Raw genomic sequence first — 21,834 nt, 5'->3', positions numbered from 1 at the left:
CCAACCCAACCCAACACCACCCCCACTCCTCCCCCTCACGAGGTAAGACTTTCTCTTGATATCTTTCTTTTATTTAAGTCATTGATCACATATCTATAAGCAGGGGGACTGCGTTCACTATTAAGCCTACGCTCGTCCATTCCTTTCAAGTTTGATGGATTTTTCTCTTATTATAAATTTCATTGTTGTCGACCCCCTACCCCCAACAACAACAATTCTAGTGTAATCTCACAAAGTGGGGTCTGAAAAAGATAAAATATATGCAGACCTTTGAAATGTTGTTTTCGAATGACCGACCCTCTACTCAAGCAAAACAAAGCACGTGACAGCTTATAATAAATTAGTGCAGAACATTTATACAAGCAACCATAATATCAACATGAATAAGGTGCAGTCACCTAAACACATTAAACTATGATAGACAGAAACAAAATCAATGGCTACAAGAATATGCTAATACAACGACCGATAAGAAGCTCCATCTATCCTAAGATTGGAACATTATAGTAATAAAAACATGTAATAACTATCTACTAACTTTCTACCCTTATCCGTAATCTCCAAACTTTCTACCCTACCACCACCACCCCAAAAACCACAAGAAAAAAAGAAAAAAAATATCCCCAACATGATTTTTGCCTCTTTTTTTTTAATAATTAAAAGGTCCACTATTAACCCCCACTCTAAAGAAAAGAATAGAAAAAAAAAAAAGAAGATAAAACAAAGATTAAAATCCACCGTCTTATCCACCACACGGTTTTGAAAAATAAAACACGCACAAAAATTATTTTAAAAAAGAAAAAGAAAAATGAACAAACACAATATAATGGGATAGATTGAATTCTTTCATGCTTAACTAAAAGTTTCGAGTTCGATCAATAACAACAACGTATTCGGTATACACCTATAAATAAGATTTTTTTTAAAATAGCGTACGACAGATCTTACCTCTAACATTTTCAATAGACTCTTAACTTTGAAAAAAAAAAGTGACGAAAAATAATAATTAGCACATTATTTTATTAAAGGATAAATATTTCATTAAGAATTTTTTCTATTTTCTATATTATTCATATCTGAATTAATCGAGTCAATACTTACCGAATAATGAAAGAATTATAACTATGCCTATATTTAAAAACGTGGTCATAAGAAAGACATAGCCAAGTGGGCAGACAAATATTAGGTAAGGGGTGGACTTACTTGTTTCCAAGAAAGTAGTAATATTATTTATTATTTATTATTTAGAAATAAATGGAAATAAAATATATCTTTTGCAAAGAAGACTTTACAATAGTCACGTTTGTTCCCACCTTACTCAAAGTCTTCTACTAATTAATTTTTGGTATTTAAAGTGGTTTTATTAATTTGAAGTTGCGTTGGATAGGCTTAATAGGATAGTAAATTGTATACTCACGCAAAAATAAAAAAAAATATAAAAAAGACTCGAACTCACACTTCATAAAGAGATCTCGAGCATTATATTACATTTCTTTATGTTATTTTATTGTTCTTTAATAGGAAATTTTTGGAAATATTTTGAGGATTAATTACTTATCACTAAATCAAAATTGAACAAATGAAAACACTAAAATAGAATTCATCTTATAGTTGGGTAACAACAACGAGATTAGAACTTAGAAGAGGACAAGAGACAAAGGAAGGTGAAAGAGTAGACAAGTTCTATAAGAGTGTGGCAAAGATGGGGATAAAAGGATAGCACGTGTAAGAACAAGAAGTTAGTAGGCTAAAATCGAATGAAATTACCAAACTGACCCTTAAGCAAGGTAACCTAAACCTTCTCACATTCCCACTTCTATTATAGAGTAATAAAAGTAAAATTGAATATGAAAAAATATACATGTGTCGTCAAGAAACAAAAATATAGAATTATCTCAAATTTTTGTGTTTATTAATTAATGAATTTTTTTTTGAAATATGTGTGAGTGATTTTGTTTGAGCTTAAATTTTGTAGATTTATTGGTGATGACCGATTAAATTATACTCATTATTTTCAAATCGAAAAAGGGACGTCGTTACATTTCTTGGAGTTAATGTGTCATTAAACAGAAAATCAACTTAGTCTCACTTTTTCTTGTGTATTATTAGTTCATGAATTTTCTGAAATATGTGTGATCGACTCTGTTTGAGCTTAAATTTTATGGATCCATTAGAGATGATCTACCAAATGATACTCATTCTTTTTGAAAGACAAGCATTGCTTTTTTGGAGTTGATAAGTTACGAAATAGGAAATCGAGATTATCTTAGTTTTACGTGTGTATTAGTCTATAAATTTGTTTAGAATATTTATTACCGCCTTTTAGAGCTCAAATTTTGTGTGTTGAATAATGGCAATCTATTAAATGATATTCGTTATTTTCGAAAGACGAATGCTACTTTATGGGGTTTATGAGTATGAAATAGAAATTCAGGGTTATTTTGATTTTTCGTGTGTATTACTCCATAATTTTTTTAGAATCTGTCAGACGGATTTTATTTGAGCTCAAATTTTGTGGATACATTGGTGAAAATCTATTAAATAATATTAATTATTTTTGAAATACGTACATCACTAATTTGAAGTTTATGTGTTATAAAACAGAAATTCATGATTATCTTAAATTTTTGTGTATATTATATTATCCATTAACTTTTTGAATGTGCGTGGTCGACTTTATTTGAGCTCAAATTTTGTGGGTCCATTAGTGACGTCCTATGGAATGATGTTCATTATTTTCAAAAGGCATACATCTTTTTTTGAAGTTTATAGGTCGCTAAACAGGATATCGGGATTATCTCCATTTTTCGTGTGTGATAATTCATTAATTTTTTTTTAAATATGTGTGATCGACTATATTTAAGATCAAATTATGTGGGTTCATTGGTGGACAACCTATTATATGATATTTGTTTTCAAAAGGTGGGTGTCACTTTTTTATGGTTTATGTTTTGTGAAACAGGAAATCAGGATTATTTTGATCTTTCGTGTGTATTAGTTTATAGATCTTTTGGAATATGTCTAACTGACTCTGTTTGAACACAAATTTTGTGGGTACATTGGTGTCTACCTATTAAATGATATGCATTGTTTTCAAAAGACAAATACTATTGATTTTTGTGGAGTTTATGTGTCACAAAACAGTAATTCAGAATTATCTCAATTTTTCTAGTGTATTAATCCATGAATTTTCTGAAATATATGTGACCCTCTATAGTTGAGCTCAAATTCTAAGGGTCCATAAGTAACGACTTGTTAAATGATACTTATTATTTCTGAAGATGGACATCATGTTTTTGGAATTTATGTTTCACGAAACAGGAAATCATCCCAATGTTTTGTGTGTATTAATTTTTTTTGAACTATGTGTGTGATTGACTCAGATATTGAATGTCCATTGGTGACGACCAATTAAATGGCATTCATTGTTTTCGAAAGTCAAACTGATTTCAAGTCAAAAATATATCAAAAGACTTGAACTGAGAGAAGCATGTATCTAAAATTTGACACTATTAAGAAAAAATATGCATTGGTCATGATTGTACGAAAAATTTAACTCATCGAGAAAGACGATTGATGTAATGTATAAATATTGTATAACAATATATATATACATCTTATATATGAATATATACTACTTATGTAATACCGATACATTACATATACATACTGTCGTTTGACAAAAAAATTGTCAGCAGTAGATATGCATAAGAATCCCAAACACACCATTTGTTTCCTAAATATTTTTAAAAATTTATGAACAGACAACAATCAAAATGAAAAACCAACCAAAACAGTAATGGAATGGCAAGTACTCCTTCATTCTTAATTAGAACTCTCGAGATAGTCCCCTTTGTTAAGAAGCACTTTACCGCACAATGTAGGACTTTCCGGTCCAAATTAAATCGAACTCCAATGTGGATACCGAATACCGAGTGAGTAAAAAAAATAAATTGATAATCCAATGAAGTGATTGTATTTCCAAAGAGATATTATAACTTTCATTCTCAAACAGAATACAAACTACATATCTAATACATTCTGTTTGATGGCATTAAAGGTAGCTGAAGAAAACTAACAATTGATAGGAAAAGAGAAAGATTCTATCACTTAAAATAGCACAGAGAAGGTAGCAACAACAGGTGTTTACAAGTTGTTTTATTGAATCAACAACTAGTAGTACATCGGTAGCTGCGGCGAAGCAGTGCCACCATCATACAGAACCTGACTAGCAGCGCCAATTCGCTGTCCCTGGGGTTGCATGAGAGTCTGCATACCAGTCATCCTAGCCAAAGCAACCTGCCTCTCGTACATCGCAAGACCCATGGCTGAAATACCAGGGAGTTGTCCGATAGCAGGAGGTGGTAGAGGGTTAGTGCTGCTTCCTGGTGGAGTAGGCTTGCTTCCCCATGAGCACTGCAGATGGACACAGAATGAAGGTTATAATATCTGGTTAAGAGAAACAGAAGAAGACACTACTATTCTCAGATTTTCTACTCATGCCTTCAACGCAACGTCAGCAACTACTAGCTCATTACATAATTTATCTATAAGAAATCACTTGCATAGCAGCTTCTCAACCTAAACATTAGGCTAAGTTTCATTTCAAAGCAAAACACCATCGACAGATGCATAGGAAATCACTTTCTATGAAAAAAAATGCTGAAAGTCTTACATTCTAACATCAAAACAAAACAAGGTGCCCCGGAAAGTTTGATAACTTCCCACCACCGAAATCAAAAGCGCATAAGGAATGGGGACAATTGTTTTTCTGCATTTTCATGGTGTGAAGTGTTTTCTCTTTTACATCTTTGCGTCTCCTAATAGGTCTTAGATGTCACAACTAGGTAAAAGTGAATATATAGAAGGCATAATACATAAACAACACTCGAACTTGACTACAGCTGGCATGTAAGCACTTCAACTCTTTGAGTCTGAGTGCTTCAGTTGAAGCCAATTTGAATGCTAGTTTATGTATTATGCCTATATAGAGAGAAAGCATTACATGTTCCACTTCCCTACTCTGAAATCCTAGATCTCCTCTGATAACAATTCTAATTGCTCTTCTAATCACTTTTTTGTGTGTGAGGAGGGAAGGGGGGGAGGGGGGATATAAAAAAAACTAGACATACTATATAGATGAACTGCCAAAAAAATCATGTCATGGTATAACATAGTACCTTAATGGGTTTACCAAAGAGGATTCGAGCATTTCCCAATTGAATTGCTCGAGCTGCTTCAGTATGATTGCTGTATCTTACAAAACCGAAACCTCTGTCTCGCTGAATACGGACATCAGCAATGACACCAGCTCCAAGAGCATGAAAATAACGATGGAGGTCAATGGTAGTGACCTGAAACACAACTGGATGTCAGAACAACAAGATATTCTAAATAATTGCAAATAAATTCCTCCCGACTAAAGCTTATGTGATACCCCCCCCCCTGTCCCAATTTATTTTAGTACTTTCCTTTTTACTCTGGTGACCCAGAAAGAATGTAATATTCCACAAGAGTGGTGACTGATCCCTACAGCATATAATAAGTTCATAAGAAATGGAGGTTCAAAGGTTCAACCGGTACTTACATCAGGAGCAAGGTTGCCAACATATACAGTTGTGTACTGCGGATTATTTTCTGGTGCATCTTCGTTGGCCTTCTGTTGACCATCATCTACATATATGAAAAAATAAATGACATGAAGATATTTGTAATACAAGTTCTCATAATAAACAAGGATAGGCCAACCATCACGCATATCTAAACACTTCATTTCATATTTATAGTTCACAACCTCACATTAGCTTGATAGAAGATTTATGTATATAGCATGGAATTCATAACATATGGCACGTGCTCTAGTCTATACTCAAAGATCCTACATGAAATCTGAAGCTAATTGAAACGGAAAATACTGGAAACATACAGATGTTTAAAATATAAATGAGTAGAGACTCTCAGCCATCAGAAGTTGAAATAGTATGCGGAGAAGACAAAAGCAGTAGTAGCCAAAATAAGCATGCAACATAACCAACCTGATGTTCCAGTTGTCAATTCAACAGCACCTCTAGCGTCTGAACCCCGGATGTCATCACCGGCTCCAGCACCTCTTGCTGCCCAGTTGCAGCGGATTTGTCTGCTTCCAAGCCACTTGCCTTTTGTTTTCAATAAGCAAAAAAATGCAATTAGGTAACACTAAAAGAAAGAAAACCATAGGAGTCTTTGATAGAATTCACTATTAGGGGTCATTTGGTTCATGGGATAAGGTGGGATATCCCAAGACTAAGTTTGAAATTCAATTTATACTTTGGTTGAAGGTGTAACTAATCCAGGGACAAAATTAATACCTCAAACTTGATGTTATTTTATTTTCCCACCTGGGAGGTGAACCCAGAACTATAATCCCGGGATAACTTTGTCCGCAGACCAAACAAACCCTAAGTTTCAATATGTAATAAATAAAATCAGGGGAGTCTTCAATAGAATTCACTCTTCTATATGCTTCTTCCATTGTATCTATCTCTCGCTAAGTCTACATGGATCCCTGAAAAACTTTAGGCCCTTCTATACTTCATTCTTTAGGAGTTAGGACTACCTCGTCCCTTATAACACCTTCACTCACCATGGTTTCACATATACGTCTACCATCACACCAACATATGGACTATAAATAGTCACCACCGCATTTTTTTGAGAAACTGGCACAACTGCATTTTTCCCAATTCACATATATGTCAACCATCAAACCGACGTATCACGTAAGGAATATAAATAAGCCCAACTGCATTTTTCAAATAGTATATGGATGGTAAAAAAAAATGACTACTGACACCATGGTCTTAATCTGATGAAATTGTAGAGATATAGAATGGAGAAACAAGATATAGAGTATAGACCAAACATTTGATCTTACCATTCAAGTCATTTATTGCACTTTGGGCTTCCTGCACAAAACAAACATAACGAGCGCTTTCATTATTTTTGTTTGGGGGGGTTGTAAAGATGAGCAATCATAGCAAAGATCATAAGATAGTATTTAGCTAGCTTAATACCTGCTGATCACGAAAGGAAACAAACCCAAACCCTCTAGACCGGCCTATTTTCTGATCCCACATCACTCTTGCATCTCTACAAGAAAAACATTAATGTAGCATTGTGTATTATCATCCATTTTCAAAATATGAATGCCAGCAGAACGTGTATAGTACAAAATAAATAGAGAGTGGAATGTACGAGCAGCTAGGGTATACTGAAAAGCACGCAAACAATGTGGCATCTGTAACCTCCGGACTAAGATCACCCACAAATATGTTGAAATGATCTGTAAGTGAGAAGAAACAGTTCTAGTACTTGACAAAATAATGTAAAAAAATTAAGAGGGTCGAAAATGGAGGTGTGTAAGATACGTACTTGATGTGTCCTCTCTTTTAGCACTGGCATAAGCCCAGTTAACTTTTATACACTGTCCAAACCTGCAGTTTACAAGTTAGCCAAACCATGCAGCAAATATTGAACTATGAAGTCAATATTTTGTTTAAGCTCTTACAATTGCCTTCCATTGAGGCTCACAATAGCAAGCGCAGCTGATTGGCGATCAAAATAATCCACAAACCCATAGGACGACTGCATTTTAAGAGAATCATCATCTATCACTCTAGTAATTACTAATCACACAACAACCAAAGGGATAATCTAAAACCATTTTCAGACATGAGATGAACTGCTGGTTTATACATTTATGAATCAGTATTCTACGGGAAATCTAAATTGCAATAAAATGCATGTAATTAATAATATACAATTAAAGATTGAATTTTTAAAAAATAATTGCGAGACACCCAAGTCCAACAACGATGTTTCCCGCTTTGCTCCCAAGGAGACTTGAACCTCCAACTTTCTGGTTAGAGGCAGGGGGTCCTTACCATTAGGATATACCTCACTTGTCAAGATCAATAAATTGGAACACAATATGATCAATATTAATGCAGAGAATGGTAATGTAGATATGACAACAGAAAAACACTACAAATATTCAACTATTAATGGAAATTAATATAATTTTCTGTTATAAAGCCAAATATCTGGAAAGTTACACAGTTTTAAAGACACTTCACGTCTTCACCTATTCCTAAACATCCAGAAACTTGTAGTGACCTTTAGCACAGATTATACAACAAATCAAAGAGCTTCATAGCGTTACAACCTTATAATAAAATAAATGTACTCGAAAGTATTGCACGATAATCCAAGTTATCAATAAAAACTCTAGACAAAGATATATATATCTTCTGAATTAGATTCAACAGTCAACACTAAGAAATACAGGACTGCTACAAGGTCAAGCTAGGTCAGTTTTGGTTTGTTGATTGCCCATCCTTCCCCAATCTGCCTTGTTCTTGCTAGACAAGTTAACTCCGAAACAGAAAATCAAGGAAAAGACCAATAATATAGCTATGAATAACTTGTTAAAAGAAAAACAACAATGGATTCAGACTGACATAATTTCATCTACAAGAGCTCAAAAGTGATTGGTAAATTTTGAACTCCCATCACAATTTAGACTTTCTCCAATGCACAAGTACCATAAAACAACAACACATACCAAATAACAAAAACATAACATGTTTGATGAGGTAAAGAACTATCACAGTGATCAAATGTACTATTGTAGTTGAGTGAGATTTTTATAGTAAGTAAAACAAGATCATACCTTGTCCTTCTGTATAAACTTGCATCCCTCAAGGGGACCGGTACTTGAGAAAACCTCTTGAAGAAGTTGTTCCGTGACTTGAGAACTGATGTTTCCAACATACCTGTATTTGATCATGTAAAAAGCAAAAAGGTTATCAAAATTCAACAATAACCATTCCGCATGCAAGTATAAAGAACAGCTTGCTTGAGAAATAAAATTCATAGAAGAAATAGATAAAAGAACAATTATTAACTTGTACGTGGGTGCTTGCATCATTATGGAGATACAAATGAGTATATTGTCACACATAAGGGTAGATTGCCAGAATGGCATTTTCTATTTCCAAGCAGCAGCAACCATCTTAATTGAGTTTTGGAACGATGATTAAATAATCAGGCTGTAATTTCATCTTCAGGCTACACCAATAGTTGATAGGTTAATTGGGAAAAGGCTAGTGTTCGGCTTCTTTTGGGGAATGTCAAGTGGCCAGTCAGTGGTCACCGTCTTTCCTTAGGTGGCATGTTCACATCTACGGCAGATTTTGTGCCCCAAATCATTTAGACTTATGAAACTAAGCGGGCCTTCTTTTTTTAATTCCAGAGCTATTCACTATGTGGATAAAACAGAACCCCTCAAACTCCGTAGGTAATTCGAGATAATTTAAGAAGAATAAAATAAGCTAGCATAGGGGTAATTGGCGAGTTAGTCATGTGTCAATGCAAGTAAGTCCTTGCCAAATGGAATACTTCTTTTTTTATGAAACTAGATGATCAAGATAGTCCTAATTACACTGTCTTTAAAATTGCCCCCTGACCCCTCCCTTCGCATCACAAAAAAAAGGAGGAAAACCATATTCCCTCTCGGATATGTCTCTCCTTTACTTTCATTTCATTCTTCTAACAAGAGAAAACCTAGAGTGGAAACAGCTAATTGCCACCAAAACAGCTTAAATACTCCACTCATTTTGCTGTCCTATCTTCTGACAAGAGCACCCTTTCTCGGCCTTCTGGCCAGGATAAAGTGTAGTATATGTTCTTATCAGTTCAGCGGTTATAAGAGTGATAGTTTGAACAATAACGTGTCATTGTTCAAACTATCATTCTTATAACCTCAAAACTGATAAGAACATATACTACACTTTATCTCGGCCAAAAGGCCGAGAAAGGTATCATATAAGTTATAACTGCAGAAAAGTTAGACAAGAAATAATTATCAGATACAAAATGTGTAAGGCACTCACACACTCCTGCAAGTACTTGAATCAAACCCAGGAGGCAGATTTCCACTCAAGATGGGCTCTATCTGTACATAAATATTAGTAGAATGTCAGTGAAATTACATCTACAAAGAAGAAAAGGAAAATCTAAACATGTCAAGATCCTACGCTTCAAAAACTAAAAAACAAATCTTTTCAAATGATAAAACCATCCCATCCCCCAAGCCTTCCAACTTTGCTCCCTTAATGACAAGAACCCAGACCAGATTAGCTAATAGCAATTAAACCAAAACATGAAATTGCAAAAAAAATAAAAACTTTGAAAGGGGAAAAATGGAAAATTTACCTGAGGGGATGCTATATGGCCAGGATGATAAAGGGATTGTTGCATCAATCCTTGCTGTTGTCTCAGCCTTTGTTGTTGCATCATCTTCAACAAAAATAAAATACAAACTTTAGATTGAAAAAATTGAAAAAAAAAAAAAAAAAAAAAAAACCCCTCAAAGAAGAGGGAAGAGTACAGTAAAACAGAAGATTGAAATGAAAGATAGATATGGCGTTTATATGCCCCATTTGGTATGAGGTTAGATCATTTTATTGGAGGAAAAATAAAAAATTTAAAAAATTAATAAAATATATATTACTTTTTTTCCTATAAAAAATTTATATAATTGTCGATTTTGACGGATTCAATTAATTTAAATTTACGTCTTGTAAAATCTACGGTTGTAGAAAGAAATGAAACTTACTCTATGCATAGGAAGAATAGTGACGACAGATTTATAAAATAAAAATTAAAAAGGATCTCTCGCTTTAAATGAATTGAAACTGAAACATTTGGTCAAAAGTGAAGAAATTTAATTCATTTTGTCGCGTTGTTATTATGGTTTTAATAAGACTACTTTTGGTCAATTATTCTCTGTCTTTTAAAATTATATGGATCAAAAAATATGATATTCGACTTTGATAGATTCAATTAATTCAAATTTACGTCTTGTAAAATCTACTGTTGTAGAAAGAAATGCAACTTACTCTGAAGGACTGGTAAGTCTGGGCGAGTTGATTGAGCATGGTGATCAGTGGGGACAGAGGATTGCAGTGTTTTTTCTATTGAGCTTGCGGTGAGAGATTTGTTTAGTACGATTTACCTTGCGTGCAATGTGTGGGATTATATAGTGTACTTTGCGTGCTTAGGAAGAATAGTGACAGCGAATTTATAAAATAAAAATAAAATAATGTCTCTCGCTTTAAATGAATTGAAACTGAAACATTTGGTCAAAAGTGAAGAAATTTAATTCATTTTGTCGCGTTGTTATTATGGTTTTAATAAGACTACTTTTGGTCAATTATTCTCTGTCTTTTAAAATTATATGGATCAAAAAATATGATATTCGACTTTGATAGATTCAATTAATTCAAATTTACGTCTTGTAAAATCTACTGTTGTAGAAAGAAATGCAACTTACTCGGAAGGACTGGCAAGCCTGGGGGAGTTGATTGAGCATGGTGATACTACAGTGGGGAAGGAGGATTGCAGTGTCTTCTTGATTGAGCTTGTTGTATAGGATTTGCTTAGTGCGATTAATTACCTTGCGTGCAATGTGCGGGTTTATATAGGGGAGTGAGATTTAACTTGCGCGCTTAGGAACAATAGTGATGGCGGATTAATAAAATAAAAAATAAAAAAAGACTCTCTGTTTAAATGAATCAAAACTGAAATATCTAGTCAAAAGTGAATTAATTTCATTCATTTGTCGCGTTGTTATGGTGGATATTAATATGATTACTTTTGGTCAATTATTCTTTGTCGTTTAAAATTATATGAATTAAAAATTATATGATATTCGACTTTGATGAATTCAAATAAATCAAATTTACGTCTTGTAAAATCTACTGTTGTAGAAAGAAATGAAACTTACTCTAAAGGACTGGCAAGCCTGGGCAAGTTGATTGAGCATGGTGATCAGTGGGGATAGAGGATTGTAGTGTTTTTTTTATTGAGCTTGCTGTGAGGGATTTGTCAAGTACAATTTACCTTGTGTGCAATGTGTGGGCTTATATAGAGTACCTTGCGTGCATAGGAAGAATAGTGACGGCAGATTTATAAAATAAAAATAAAAAAAGGTCTCTCACTTTAAATGAATTGAAACTGAAACATTTGGTCAAAAGTAAAGAAAACTAATTAATTTTGTCGCGTTGTTATTATGGTATTAATAAGACTACTTTTGATCAATTATCCCCTGTCTTTTAAAATTATATGAATTAAAAAATATGATATTCGACTTTGATGGATTCAATTAATTCAAATTTATGTCTTGTAAAATCTACTGTTGTAGAAAGAAATGCAACTTACTCTGAAGGACTGGTAAGTCTGGGCGAGTTGATTGAGCATGGTGATACTACAGTGGGGAAGGAGGATTGCAGTGTTTTCTTGATTGAGCTTGTTGTATAGGATTTGTTTAGTGCGGTTTACCTTGCGTGAAATGTACGGGTTTATATAGTGGAGTGAGATTTAACTTGCATGCTTAGGAAGAATAGTGGCGGTGGATTAATAAAATAAAAAATAAAAAAGGTCTCTCTGTTTAAATGAATCAAAACTAAAATATTTAGTCAAAAGTGAATTAATTTCATTCATTTGTCGCGTTGTTTTGGTGAATATTAATATGATTACTTTTGGTCAATTATTCTGTCTTTTAAAATTATATGAATTAAAAATATTATATGATATTCGACTTTGATGGATTCAATTAATTCAAATTTATGTCTTGTAAAATCTACTGTTGTAGAAGAAATGCAACTTACTCTGAAGGACTGGTAAGTCTGGGCGAGTTGATTGAGCATGGTGATCAGTGGGGACGGAGGATTGCAGTGTTTATTTTATTGAGCTTGCGGTGAGGGATTTGTTAAGTACAATTTACCTTGTGTGCAATGTGTGGGATTATATAGTGTACCTTGCGTGCAATTTGCGGGATTATATAGTGTACCTTGCATGCTTAGGAAGAATAGTCACGGCGGATTTATAAAATAAAAATAAAAAAAGGTCTCTCGCTTTAAATGAATTGAAACTGAAACATTTGGTCAAAAGTGAAGAAATTTAATTCATTCTGTCGCGTTGTTATTATGGTATTAATAAGATTACTTTTGGTCAATTATTCTCTGTCTTTTAATTATATGAATTAAAAAAATATGATATTCGACTTTAATGGATTCAATTAATTCAAATTTACGTCTTGTAAAATCTACTGTTGTAGAAAGAAATGCAACTTACTCTGAAGGACTGGCAATCCTGAGCGAGTTGATTGAGCATGGTAATACTATAGTGGGGAAGGAGGATTGCAAAGTCTTCTTGATTGAGCTTGTTGTATAGGATTTGCTTAGTGCGATTTACCTTGCGTGCAATGTGCAAATTTATATAGTGGAGTGAGATTTAACTTGCGTGCTTAGGAAGATTAGTGGCGGCGGATTAATAAAATAAAAAATAAAAAAGGTATCTATGTTTAAATGAATCAAAACTGAAATATCTAGTCAAAAGTGAATTAATTTCATTCATTTGTCGCGTTGTTATGGTGGATATTAATATAATTACTTTTGGTCAATTATTCTCTGTTTTTTAAAATTATATGAATAAAAAATATTATATGATATTCGACTTTGATGAATTCAAATAAATCAAAGTTACGTCTTGTAAATTCTAGAGTTGTAGAAAGAAATGAAACTTACTCTGAAGGACTGGTAAACCTGGGTGAGTTGATTGAGCATGGTGATCAATGGGGACAGAGGATTGCAGTGTTTTTTTTATTGAGCTTGTGTTGAGAGATTTGTTAAGTACAATTTACCTTGTGTGTAATGTGCGGGCTTATATAGTGTACCTTGCATGCTTAGGAAGAATAGTGACGGGAAATTTATAAAATAAAAATTAAAAAATGTCTCTCGTTTTAAATGAATTGAAACTGAAACATTTGGTCAAAAGTGAAGAAATTTAATTCATTTTTTCACGTTATTATTATGGTATTAATAAGACTACTTTTGGTCAATTATTCTCTATTTATAAAAATTATATGAATAAAAAAATATGATATTCGACTTTGATAGATTCAATTAATTCAAATTTACGTCTTGTAAAATCTACTGTTGTAGAAAGAAATGCAACTTACTCGGAAGGACTGGCAAGCCTGGGGGAGTTGATTGAGCATGGTGATACTACAGTGGGGAAGGAGGATTGCAGTGTCTTCTTGATTGAGCTTGTTGTATAGGATTTGCTTAGTGCGATTTACCTTGCGTGCAATGTGCGAGTTTATAAAGGGGAGTGAGATTTAACTTGCGTGCTTAGGAACAATAGTGATGGCGGATTAATAAAATAAAAAATAAAAAAAGACTCTGTTTAAATGAATCAAAACTGAAATATCTAGTCAAAAGTGAATTAATTTCATTCATTTGTCGCGTTGTTATGGTGGATATTAATATGATTACTTTTGGTCAATTATTCTTTGTCGTTTAAAATTATATGAATTAAAAAATTATATGATATTCGACTTTGATGAATTCAAATAAATCAAATTTACGTCTTGTAAAATCTACTGTTGTAGAAAGAAATGAAACTTACTCTGAAGGACTGGCAAGCCTGGGCAAGTTGATTGAGCATGGTGATCAGTGGGGATAGAGGATTGCAGTGTTTTTTTTTATTGAGCTTGCTGTGAGGGATTTGTCAAGTACAATTTACCTTGTTTGCAATGTGTGGACTTATATAGAGTACCTTGCGTGCATAGGAAGAATAGTGACGACAGATTTATAAAATAAAAATTAAAAAGGATCTCTCGCTTTAAATGAATTGAAACTGAAACATTTGGTCAAAAGTGAAGAAATTTAATTAATTTTGCCGCGTTGTTATTATGGTATTAATAAGACTACTTTTGGTCAATTATTCTCTGTCTTTTAAAATTATATGAATTAAAAAATATGATATTCGACTTTAATAGATTCAATTAATTCAAATTTATGTCTTGTAAAATCTATTGTTGTAGAAAGAAATGCAACTTACTCTGAAGGACTGGCAAGCCTGGGTGAGTTGATTGAGCATGGTGATACTACAGTGGGGAAGGAGGATTGCAGTGTTTTCTTGATTGAGCTTGTTGTATAGGATTTTCTTAGTGCGATTTACCTTGCGTGCAATGTGCGGGTTTATATAGTGGAGTGAGATTTAACTTGCATTCTTAGTAAGAATAGTGACGGCGGATTAATAAAATAAAAAATAAAAAAGATCTCTTTATTTAAATGAATCAAAACTGAAATATTTAGTCAAAAGTGAATTAATTTCATTCATTTGTCGCGTTGTTATGGTGGATATTAATATGATTACTTTTGGTCAATTATTCTGTCTTTTAAAATTATATGATATTCGACTTTGGTTGATTCAATTAATTCAAATTTATGTCTTGTAAAATCTACTGTTGTAGAAAGAAATGCAACTTACTGTGAATGTATGAGATTTGCTTAGTGTGATTTACCTTGCTTGCAATGTGCGAATTTTTATAGTGGAGTGAGATTTAGCTTGCGTGCCTAGGAAGAATAGTGGTGGCGGACTTATAAAATAAAATAAATAAAAAAAGTTTCTCTGTTTAATTGAGTCGAAACTGATATATTTTGTCAAAAGTGAATTAAATTCATTCATTTTGTCGCATTGTTATGGTGGTGTTAATATGATTACTTTTGGTCAATTATTCTTTGTCTTCTAAATTATTTGAATTAAAAAATTATATGATATTCGACTTTGATAGATTCAATTAATTCAAATTTACGTATTGTAAAATCTATTGTTGTAGAAGGAAATGCAACTTACTCTGAAGTACTGCGAGCATGGGTGAGTTGATTGAGCATGGTAATAGTTCAGTGGGGACGGAGGATTGCAATGTTTTCTTTATTGAGCTTGTTGTATTGTATTTGCTTAGTGTGATTTACCTTGCGTGCAATGTGCGGATTTATATAGTGGAGTGAAATTTAGCTTGCGTGCCTAGGAAGAATAGTGGCGGCGGATTTATAAAATAGAAATTAAAAAAATATTTTTCTGTTTAAATGAGTCAAAACTGAAATATTTAGTCAAAAGTGAATTACTTTCATTCATTTTGTCGCGTTGTTATGGTGGTGTTAATATGATTACTTTTGGTCAATTATTATTTGTCTTTTAAAATTATATGAATTCGAGGCGTGCAAAAATCGAGTCGATCAATAAATCGAATAAAAAAATGTTATTGATTTATTACTATTGGGCTAACGATTTTTAATGGTTTTATAAGAAACATTATCGGATTACCGGTTCGATCGTGTTTTTTTAATATTGGATTATTGGACGAATCGATAACTCATTGAGACTGTATTACCTTACTACTTTACATGTACATAAATATTAAATATTATTTGCAATAACTTACTAGTTGTTGTCTTCGCTTTTTAGCCTTCAAATCGATAATATATAAAATCAAACCGACCAATGCACACTCCTAAATTATAAATGTCTTTTCATTATTTAATAATTTTAATTATAAAAGTGTTTGTCATAAATCTTTAGAAGATGAAATTTGGAGAGGAGAATTTGCTGTATTTATGTAAATTTGACAAAACTGCAAAAACGTTCTAGTCAAATTATGATTTGTTTTGACTAAAAATGTCCAGATCATTTATATATTTGACATGAATTTATTGTAATGTTAAAATTATGACTAATGTACTTCTCTCGTGTTATTTTCTTGGAAAAAAAAAGAAGAAGAAAAGAATAATTAATTTACTATATTTGAAACTTTCATTTTTGACAATTATTAGACAAAAAATGATACTATTCAAAAAGTCAACATATTTTTTTTAAATGTCTCACATAGTTAATATGTAAATTAATTACTTTATTGTATATATTTAAAAATTAATCTTTTATTTTTTTTCCTATCATAAGACTACATTAGAAGATCTGAAAAAGGCATTTACATTATAAAAGTTCTTGAAACAAAAGTACTAGGTTCAAAATTAACGTACAAACAAGATAATTTATCCTTAACTAATAAAAGTTGCATATGAATCTTTTTCTTCTCTTTATATTTCATATTTATTAAAAATTTATATCGATGTCAATAATATATAAGTTTTTCAGAATAACGTTTTAATAAGTTTTTAATTTTATTTAATCTTGTATATTGAACTTTATCAGTCCAACATTCACTATCAATTCACATTATTCCTCTTATAGTTGTTAGGTAAGATGTGCCTTTCAATCATCAAGGATGACAATAGGACGGATTGACAAGTCTTGATCCGCTAAGATTTTAATCATGATCGTCTTAACATTTGTGGGTGCTTGTGGGTGTTTAGTTGATACATAATAAATTCATGAATAATTATAACATAATCAGTGTACCTACAGATGAAGTCTAGAGAGGTAGGATATACGCAAACATCATGAAGTAAAAATGTAAATAATGTAAATTTTCAATGAAAAATTTATAATATAAAGTTAGAAACACAGAATGATAAAACTTGACTCAATTTTTAAAAAAAAAATATATAATAATATTGAAATAGTGTTACACTGAATTTGATGAGTTGATATAATAATATTCAAATATTGTTGATTAATTTTAGTGCTCCAAATTTGAAGAAGACACCAAAAAAAATTGATCTTTTTTTTAAACACAGAACAGTAAATTTTGCATAATGTAGAAGGTTTGATCGTTTGAGGGACTTTAGAATATTCAATAAATGAGATAATAAAAATAGTAAAAAATAAATTAAAAATAAATAAATACAAGAATAATAATGTTGGTTCATGATAATAATCATAATATAAGCGAGACAACAAAATAGATAGCTACATAAGAAAAGATGCTATAATTAACTAAACATTATTTCATTTCTCAATTATTACAACGATTTATTTATTAAATGAGGTGAAAATTATTATATTTTCTATCCAAAAATCTTTTAAATTTGTGCCTGCGTATATGCGCGCGCGTTTATTTTTACCCGCAAGAACGATGAACCAAGAAAACTGGAAAAAAAAAAAAACTCTATAGTCTTTCCAGATTCATATATTTGCTCAAGATTTTTTTTTTGTTTTTTTGTCAAAAAATGGAGTAAATTGTAGTTTAACTTTAAAACAAAAATATTTCATTTTACCTCCCCAGCAAGAACCAAGAGCACTCTAAAAACAAGCTTTAATTTTTGCTCAAGAGTTGTGTAAAAAATAAACATAATAAGTAATTTGAGACGAAAAAAATGTTATTTAATTAAAAAAATCCTATAGTGTACATATATGTATACACCTCCTTTGTCCTTTCAAGTTTATTTTTATCCTAACTCAATCAATAACATTCACTTCAATAATAAAATAAATTTCTCTTCCAAACAATTTTACTAATAAAAAGTGATTTTCATATCGATTAGTCAAAAAAGTACATCCTCTTATGTATAGAAAATCACATATGTTGTAACAATTCTAGCAACCAAAAAAATGTCTAGAAGTGTCCACAAAATCAACAAATAAAGTACTATTTCTAATTTTTATACTTATAATATTAACCATTAATGAATATAATGTAACAATTTTTAGATCCTTCAAAAATTCCAAAGAAATGAAGTCCCTTGTGATTGAAATCCATCGTAGTTCAAATAATTCTCTTCTTCTAATGATTCCAAATTAGGCATTTGCGATGGTTGTGGTGACGGTGGTGGTATAAAAAATTCACCCGATAAATCATCGAACCCCGGAAAAATTCCGAAATCGGACATATCATTAACCGTCCCCAACGATGAAAACATGTCCATAAATCCATTATCCAAGGACATTTCCGTCTTTTCACTTTCTACCCTCCCGGAAACCGGTGACTCCACCCGATACATATTGATAAAATCATTACCCAAGGTTATTTCCGTCTTTTCACTTTCTACTCTATCGGAAACTGACACCGACGGCGATTCCGCCAGGAATATTTCCGATGAGGAAGAAGAAAGATCCGAATTCTCCCTCGGTCCGACCCGGATAAGCTCGGGTTCTGTATTATTCGCAAACTGTGCCGCCGCCGATTGAATCTCCGACGGAGTCATCGACCTTCCGTTCATAATCTCCGGTGGATTTTCCGGGAAATTGAAATTAGCCCCTTTACCCCGCAAACAAAAAAGTGCGGCGTCGAATGCTTTAGCAGCTTTTTCCGGCGTATCATAAGAACCCAACCAAATTCTTTCTCTACTATTAGGTAATCTAATTTCCGATACCCATTTCCCCCATTTCCTCTTCCTTACTCCCCGATACAAAGATGACGATGACGATGAAGGTGAAAATTCAGTATCTTTTGAATTGGGTTTCACCATTTTTAATCAATTTTTAAAGTTTTTTTTTTGAAATTGAAGTTAAATTGATGAAAATTGATGTGGGTTGTTGTTAAAATTTGGAATTGGCGGCTCTATATATATGTTGTGTGAGAGTGAAGTGAGAGTGTAGGTCAACAGGCCGTGTTGTGGACTACGCGGTTGGGGTATTTTAGAAGAAGATGAAAGAGGAAGAAGAGGACCACGTTTGATTTAACTTCCTCGTGGGGGATGAAATTATATTTTTTTGGATGTATCCTGGAAGCTGGGGTATAACTTAATTTTTCTCCGTCTCAAATTATTCATCGTGATTTTGAAAATAATATAGTTGAGGTAATCAACTCAGCTAAAAAAAATTCCGATTTACTTCTACGTCTCTTAAACCTCCTATAGTCAATCTTCTAGACTATGATCGAAATCTCAGAGACACACCTTAACTAATCTAAGGTCCTATTATCCCTGAACTCATTTTTCGTGTAATTTTGTACACCTTTTGGCTTACGTTTCGTGACTCCACTTAGGTGAGGTGCGTGAGAGATGTTTGGAGGTCATGTAGGCAAAAAAATGTGTATAAAATTACAAAAAAAAAAAGAAAAAGTTCAAGGGGTAATATAGGACTTTAGTTTAGTTAAGGTGTGTCTCTGAAATTTCGATCATGGTCTAGGGGCTCTACTTTTGCCTTATCCCTAATGTATTTGTGCATCTCTTCTCTATATGCTCATATCATTTCAGTTTCGATTTCCTTATTTTATCTACTATGGAGACTACTTCACTTTGTCACGTATAATTTCATTCTTCATCTTATCTCTCTTCTCTTAATATGCCTATTGCCTACATGTTTATATTTTCATCTCATCTATGATTATTGTTAAAAATAGTTATATCAAATGACTTGTCATTTTAAATATTAAGACGGAAAAAATTATATTTTTCATTTTATTTTTAATAATTGTTTTTTAAAAATTATAAGCACCTTAATAGAGTAAATGTTTAATGAATAAAAATATATATTTTAAGATATTAATGAGAGTAAGATAGTTAAAAAACCGTTCTTAGAAGTTTTTAAGAGACGTATAAAATAATATCGCAGATAATTTGAGACGGAGAAAATATATATGCGCTTTTGAGATGCCACTTGTTTGGACGTAATATGATATGTCAGCATTTTTTTATTTTTCTTTTGTGCAACCCACTTTGACATTTGTCTTTGTTTATTCACCCACTTGTTGTCCTTTATGATAAGTACTATTAATTGATCCAACTTATCTAATCGTTTGTTTCATTTTTATCGAGGGCAATAGAATTAGGTCCGAGTCCTTTGGATGCAAAATCGTTTTCGTAAAGAAGTGCTTTATTTTTTAATGTGGAATTTTTTATCGTAAATTTGAATTTAGTCAGGTTCTAATGTGAGTATCGGACACATGATGGACATACATAAATTAAAGATTTAAAGAGTATTATTAGGACGAGGTGAATTTATGATTTAAATTTAACAAGTTCATTTTTAAATTCTTATCATTAAACACAACATGTTTTCCAAATTATAAGTTTAATTTAATTTATTTTTGAAATTTAATTTTTTATTTTAACACACACACATATGTACGAGAGAGTTGATTTTATATGTTGTATATAATTATTGTTATTTATATTATCAATAAATATTATGATTTTTTATGATTAAAAATTGTTAGGACAATACGAAAAATGGGAGTCCAAAAGTAATATATAATCTATCTTTGGTACGTACGTTCTAAAAAAATATAATAAAATGTAGTACGGATGAATTCTTAGTTAATTAAAAAAAAAAAAAAAACAGGGAGTTTTAGTCAATATTAATATTAATTTTTTGTACTTTGGTTATTGCAAAAGTCAATAATTAATCCTAGTATTTGTAGAAAAAATAATTAAAGGAGCTAAGCATGCTTAGTGAGACTATGTTACTTCTTAATTACGCGTGTTACTTTACTTAATTTGATTTTCTTGTTATGACTAGAAATTAAACAAGCTTACTAATAAAAAAAGAAATTACTTTCCGATAAAATAATGAAGTTATTTTTGAAAATTTAAGGTTTTGTTTGAAAAAATCAAATTAGAAGGACCAGTGAGGAAGAAGATGTTGTGGGCGGGATTTAAGGATCGTATAACACTGTTTTATCATGCGCTATTATTGTAGAGTTATAGCGCATGAAAAAACTGTTATATGTAGATTGAGTATCGCCTCTATTTTATTTTATTTTAAAGGATCATTTCTCAATTTGTGTGGCCATTCTTGCACAGGGACCAGGGGCGGATCGATCAGAGCTATCCTTACTTGTGGAGTGTGAAAATTATATTAATAAGTCAAATTTAGTTTTATGAGTATTTGTATCAATATGGATATTTCTTGACAAAGGTTGAAGGTTCACACAATATTTAAAATAGCAAAACTTTCTTAAAAGTTGTATATTCGATTCTAGCTAGCGATGTTTTTATTTACGTCTTTTAATAAAAAAATCCGACTCCGCCACTTGTAAGGACTATTATAAGCTTCTTTATATCGTTCCATCAGATGTCCCCAAAGCAACGTCATTGTCTTGAT

The 21,834-nt window shown here is 32.0% G+C and overlaps 2 protein-coding genes across 2 annotated transcripts; both read right to left on the bottom strand.

Moving 5' to 3' along the window:
* Positions 1–3,957: 3,957 nt before the first annotated feature.
* On the bottom strand, positions 3,958–10,464 carry LOC102579731 (oligouridylate-binding protein 1-like). Its single transcript, XM_006345193.2, has 12 exons — positions 10,255–10,464; positions 9,933–9,994; positions 8,711–8,813; positions 7,547–7,623; positions 7,411–7,472; positions 7,234–7,321; positions 7,053–7,128; positions 6,914–6,944; positions 6,036–6,155; positions 5,588–5,673; positions 5,181–5,354; positions 3,958–4,416 (listed from the first exon to the last, which is right to left on the bottom strand). The coding sequence occupies exons 1-12, from the start codon at positions 10,336–10,338 to the stop codon at positions 4,174–4,176; spliced, it is 1,206 nt and encodes a 401-aa protein (XP_006345255.1). The 5' UTR covers positions 10,339–10,464; the 3' UTR covers positions 3,958–4,173.
* A 7,817-nt stretch (positions 10,465–18,281) lies between these two features.
* On the bottom strand, positions 18,282–19,339 carry LOC102579405 (ethylene-responsive transcription factor ERF017). Its single transcript, XM_006345192.2, has one exon. It carries the CDS (start codon positions 19,254–19,256, stop codon positions 18,504–18,506), a length of 753 nt encoding a protein of 250 aa, XP_006345254.1. The 5' UTR covers positions 19,257–19,339; the 3' UTR covers positions 18,282–18,503.
* Positions 19,340–21,834: the final 2,495 nt, after the last annotated feature.

This window comes from Solanum tuberosum, unplaced genomic scaffold, assembly GCF_000226075.1.
Source record: "Solanum tuberosum cultivar DM 1-3 516 R44 unplaced genomic scaffold, SolTub_3.0 scf00063, whole genome shotgun sequence".
Taxonomy (NCBI): domain Eukaryota; kingdom Viridiplantae; phylum Streptophyta; class Magnoliopsida; order Solanales; family Solanaceae; genus Solanum; species Solanum tuberosum.
This window is presented reverse-complemented; position numbering and strand designations above follow the sequence as displayed.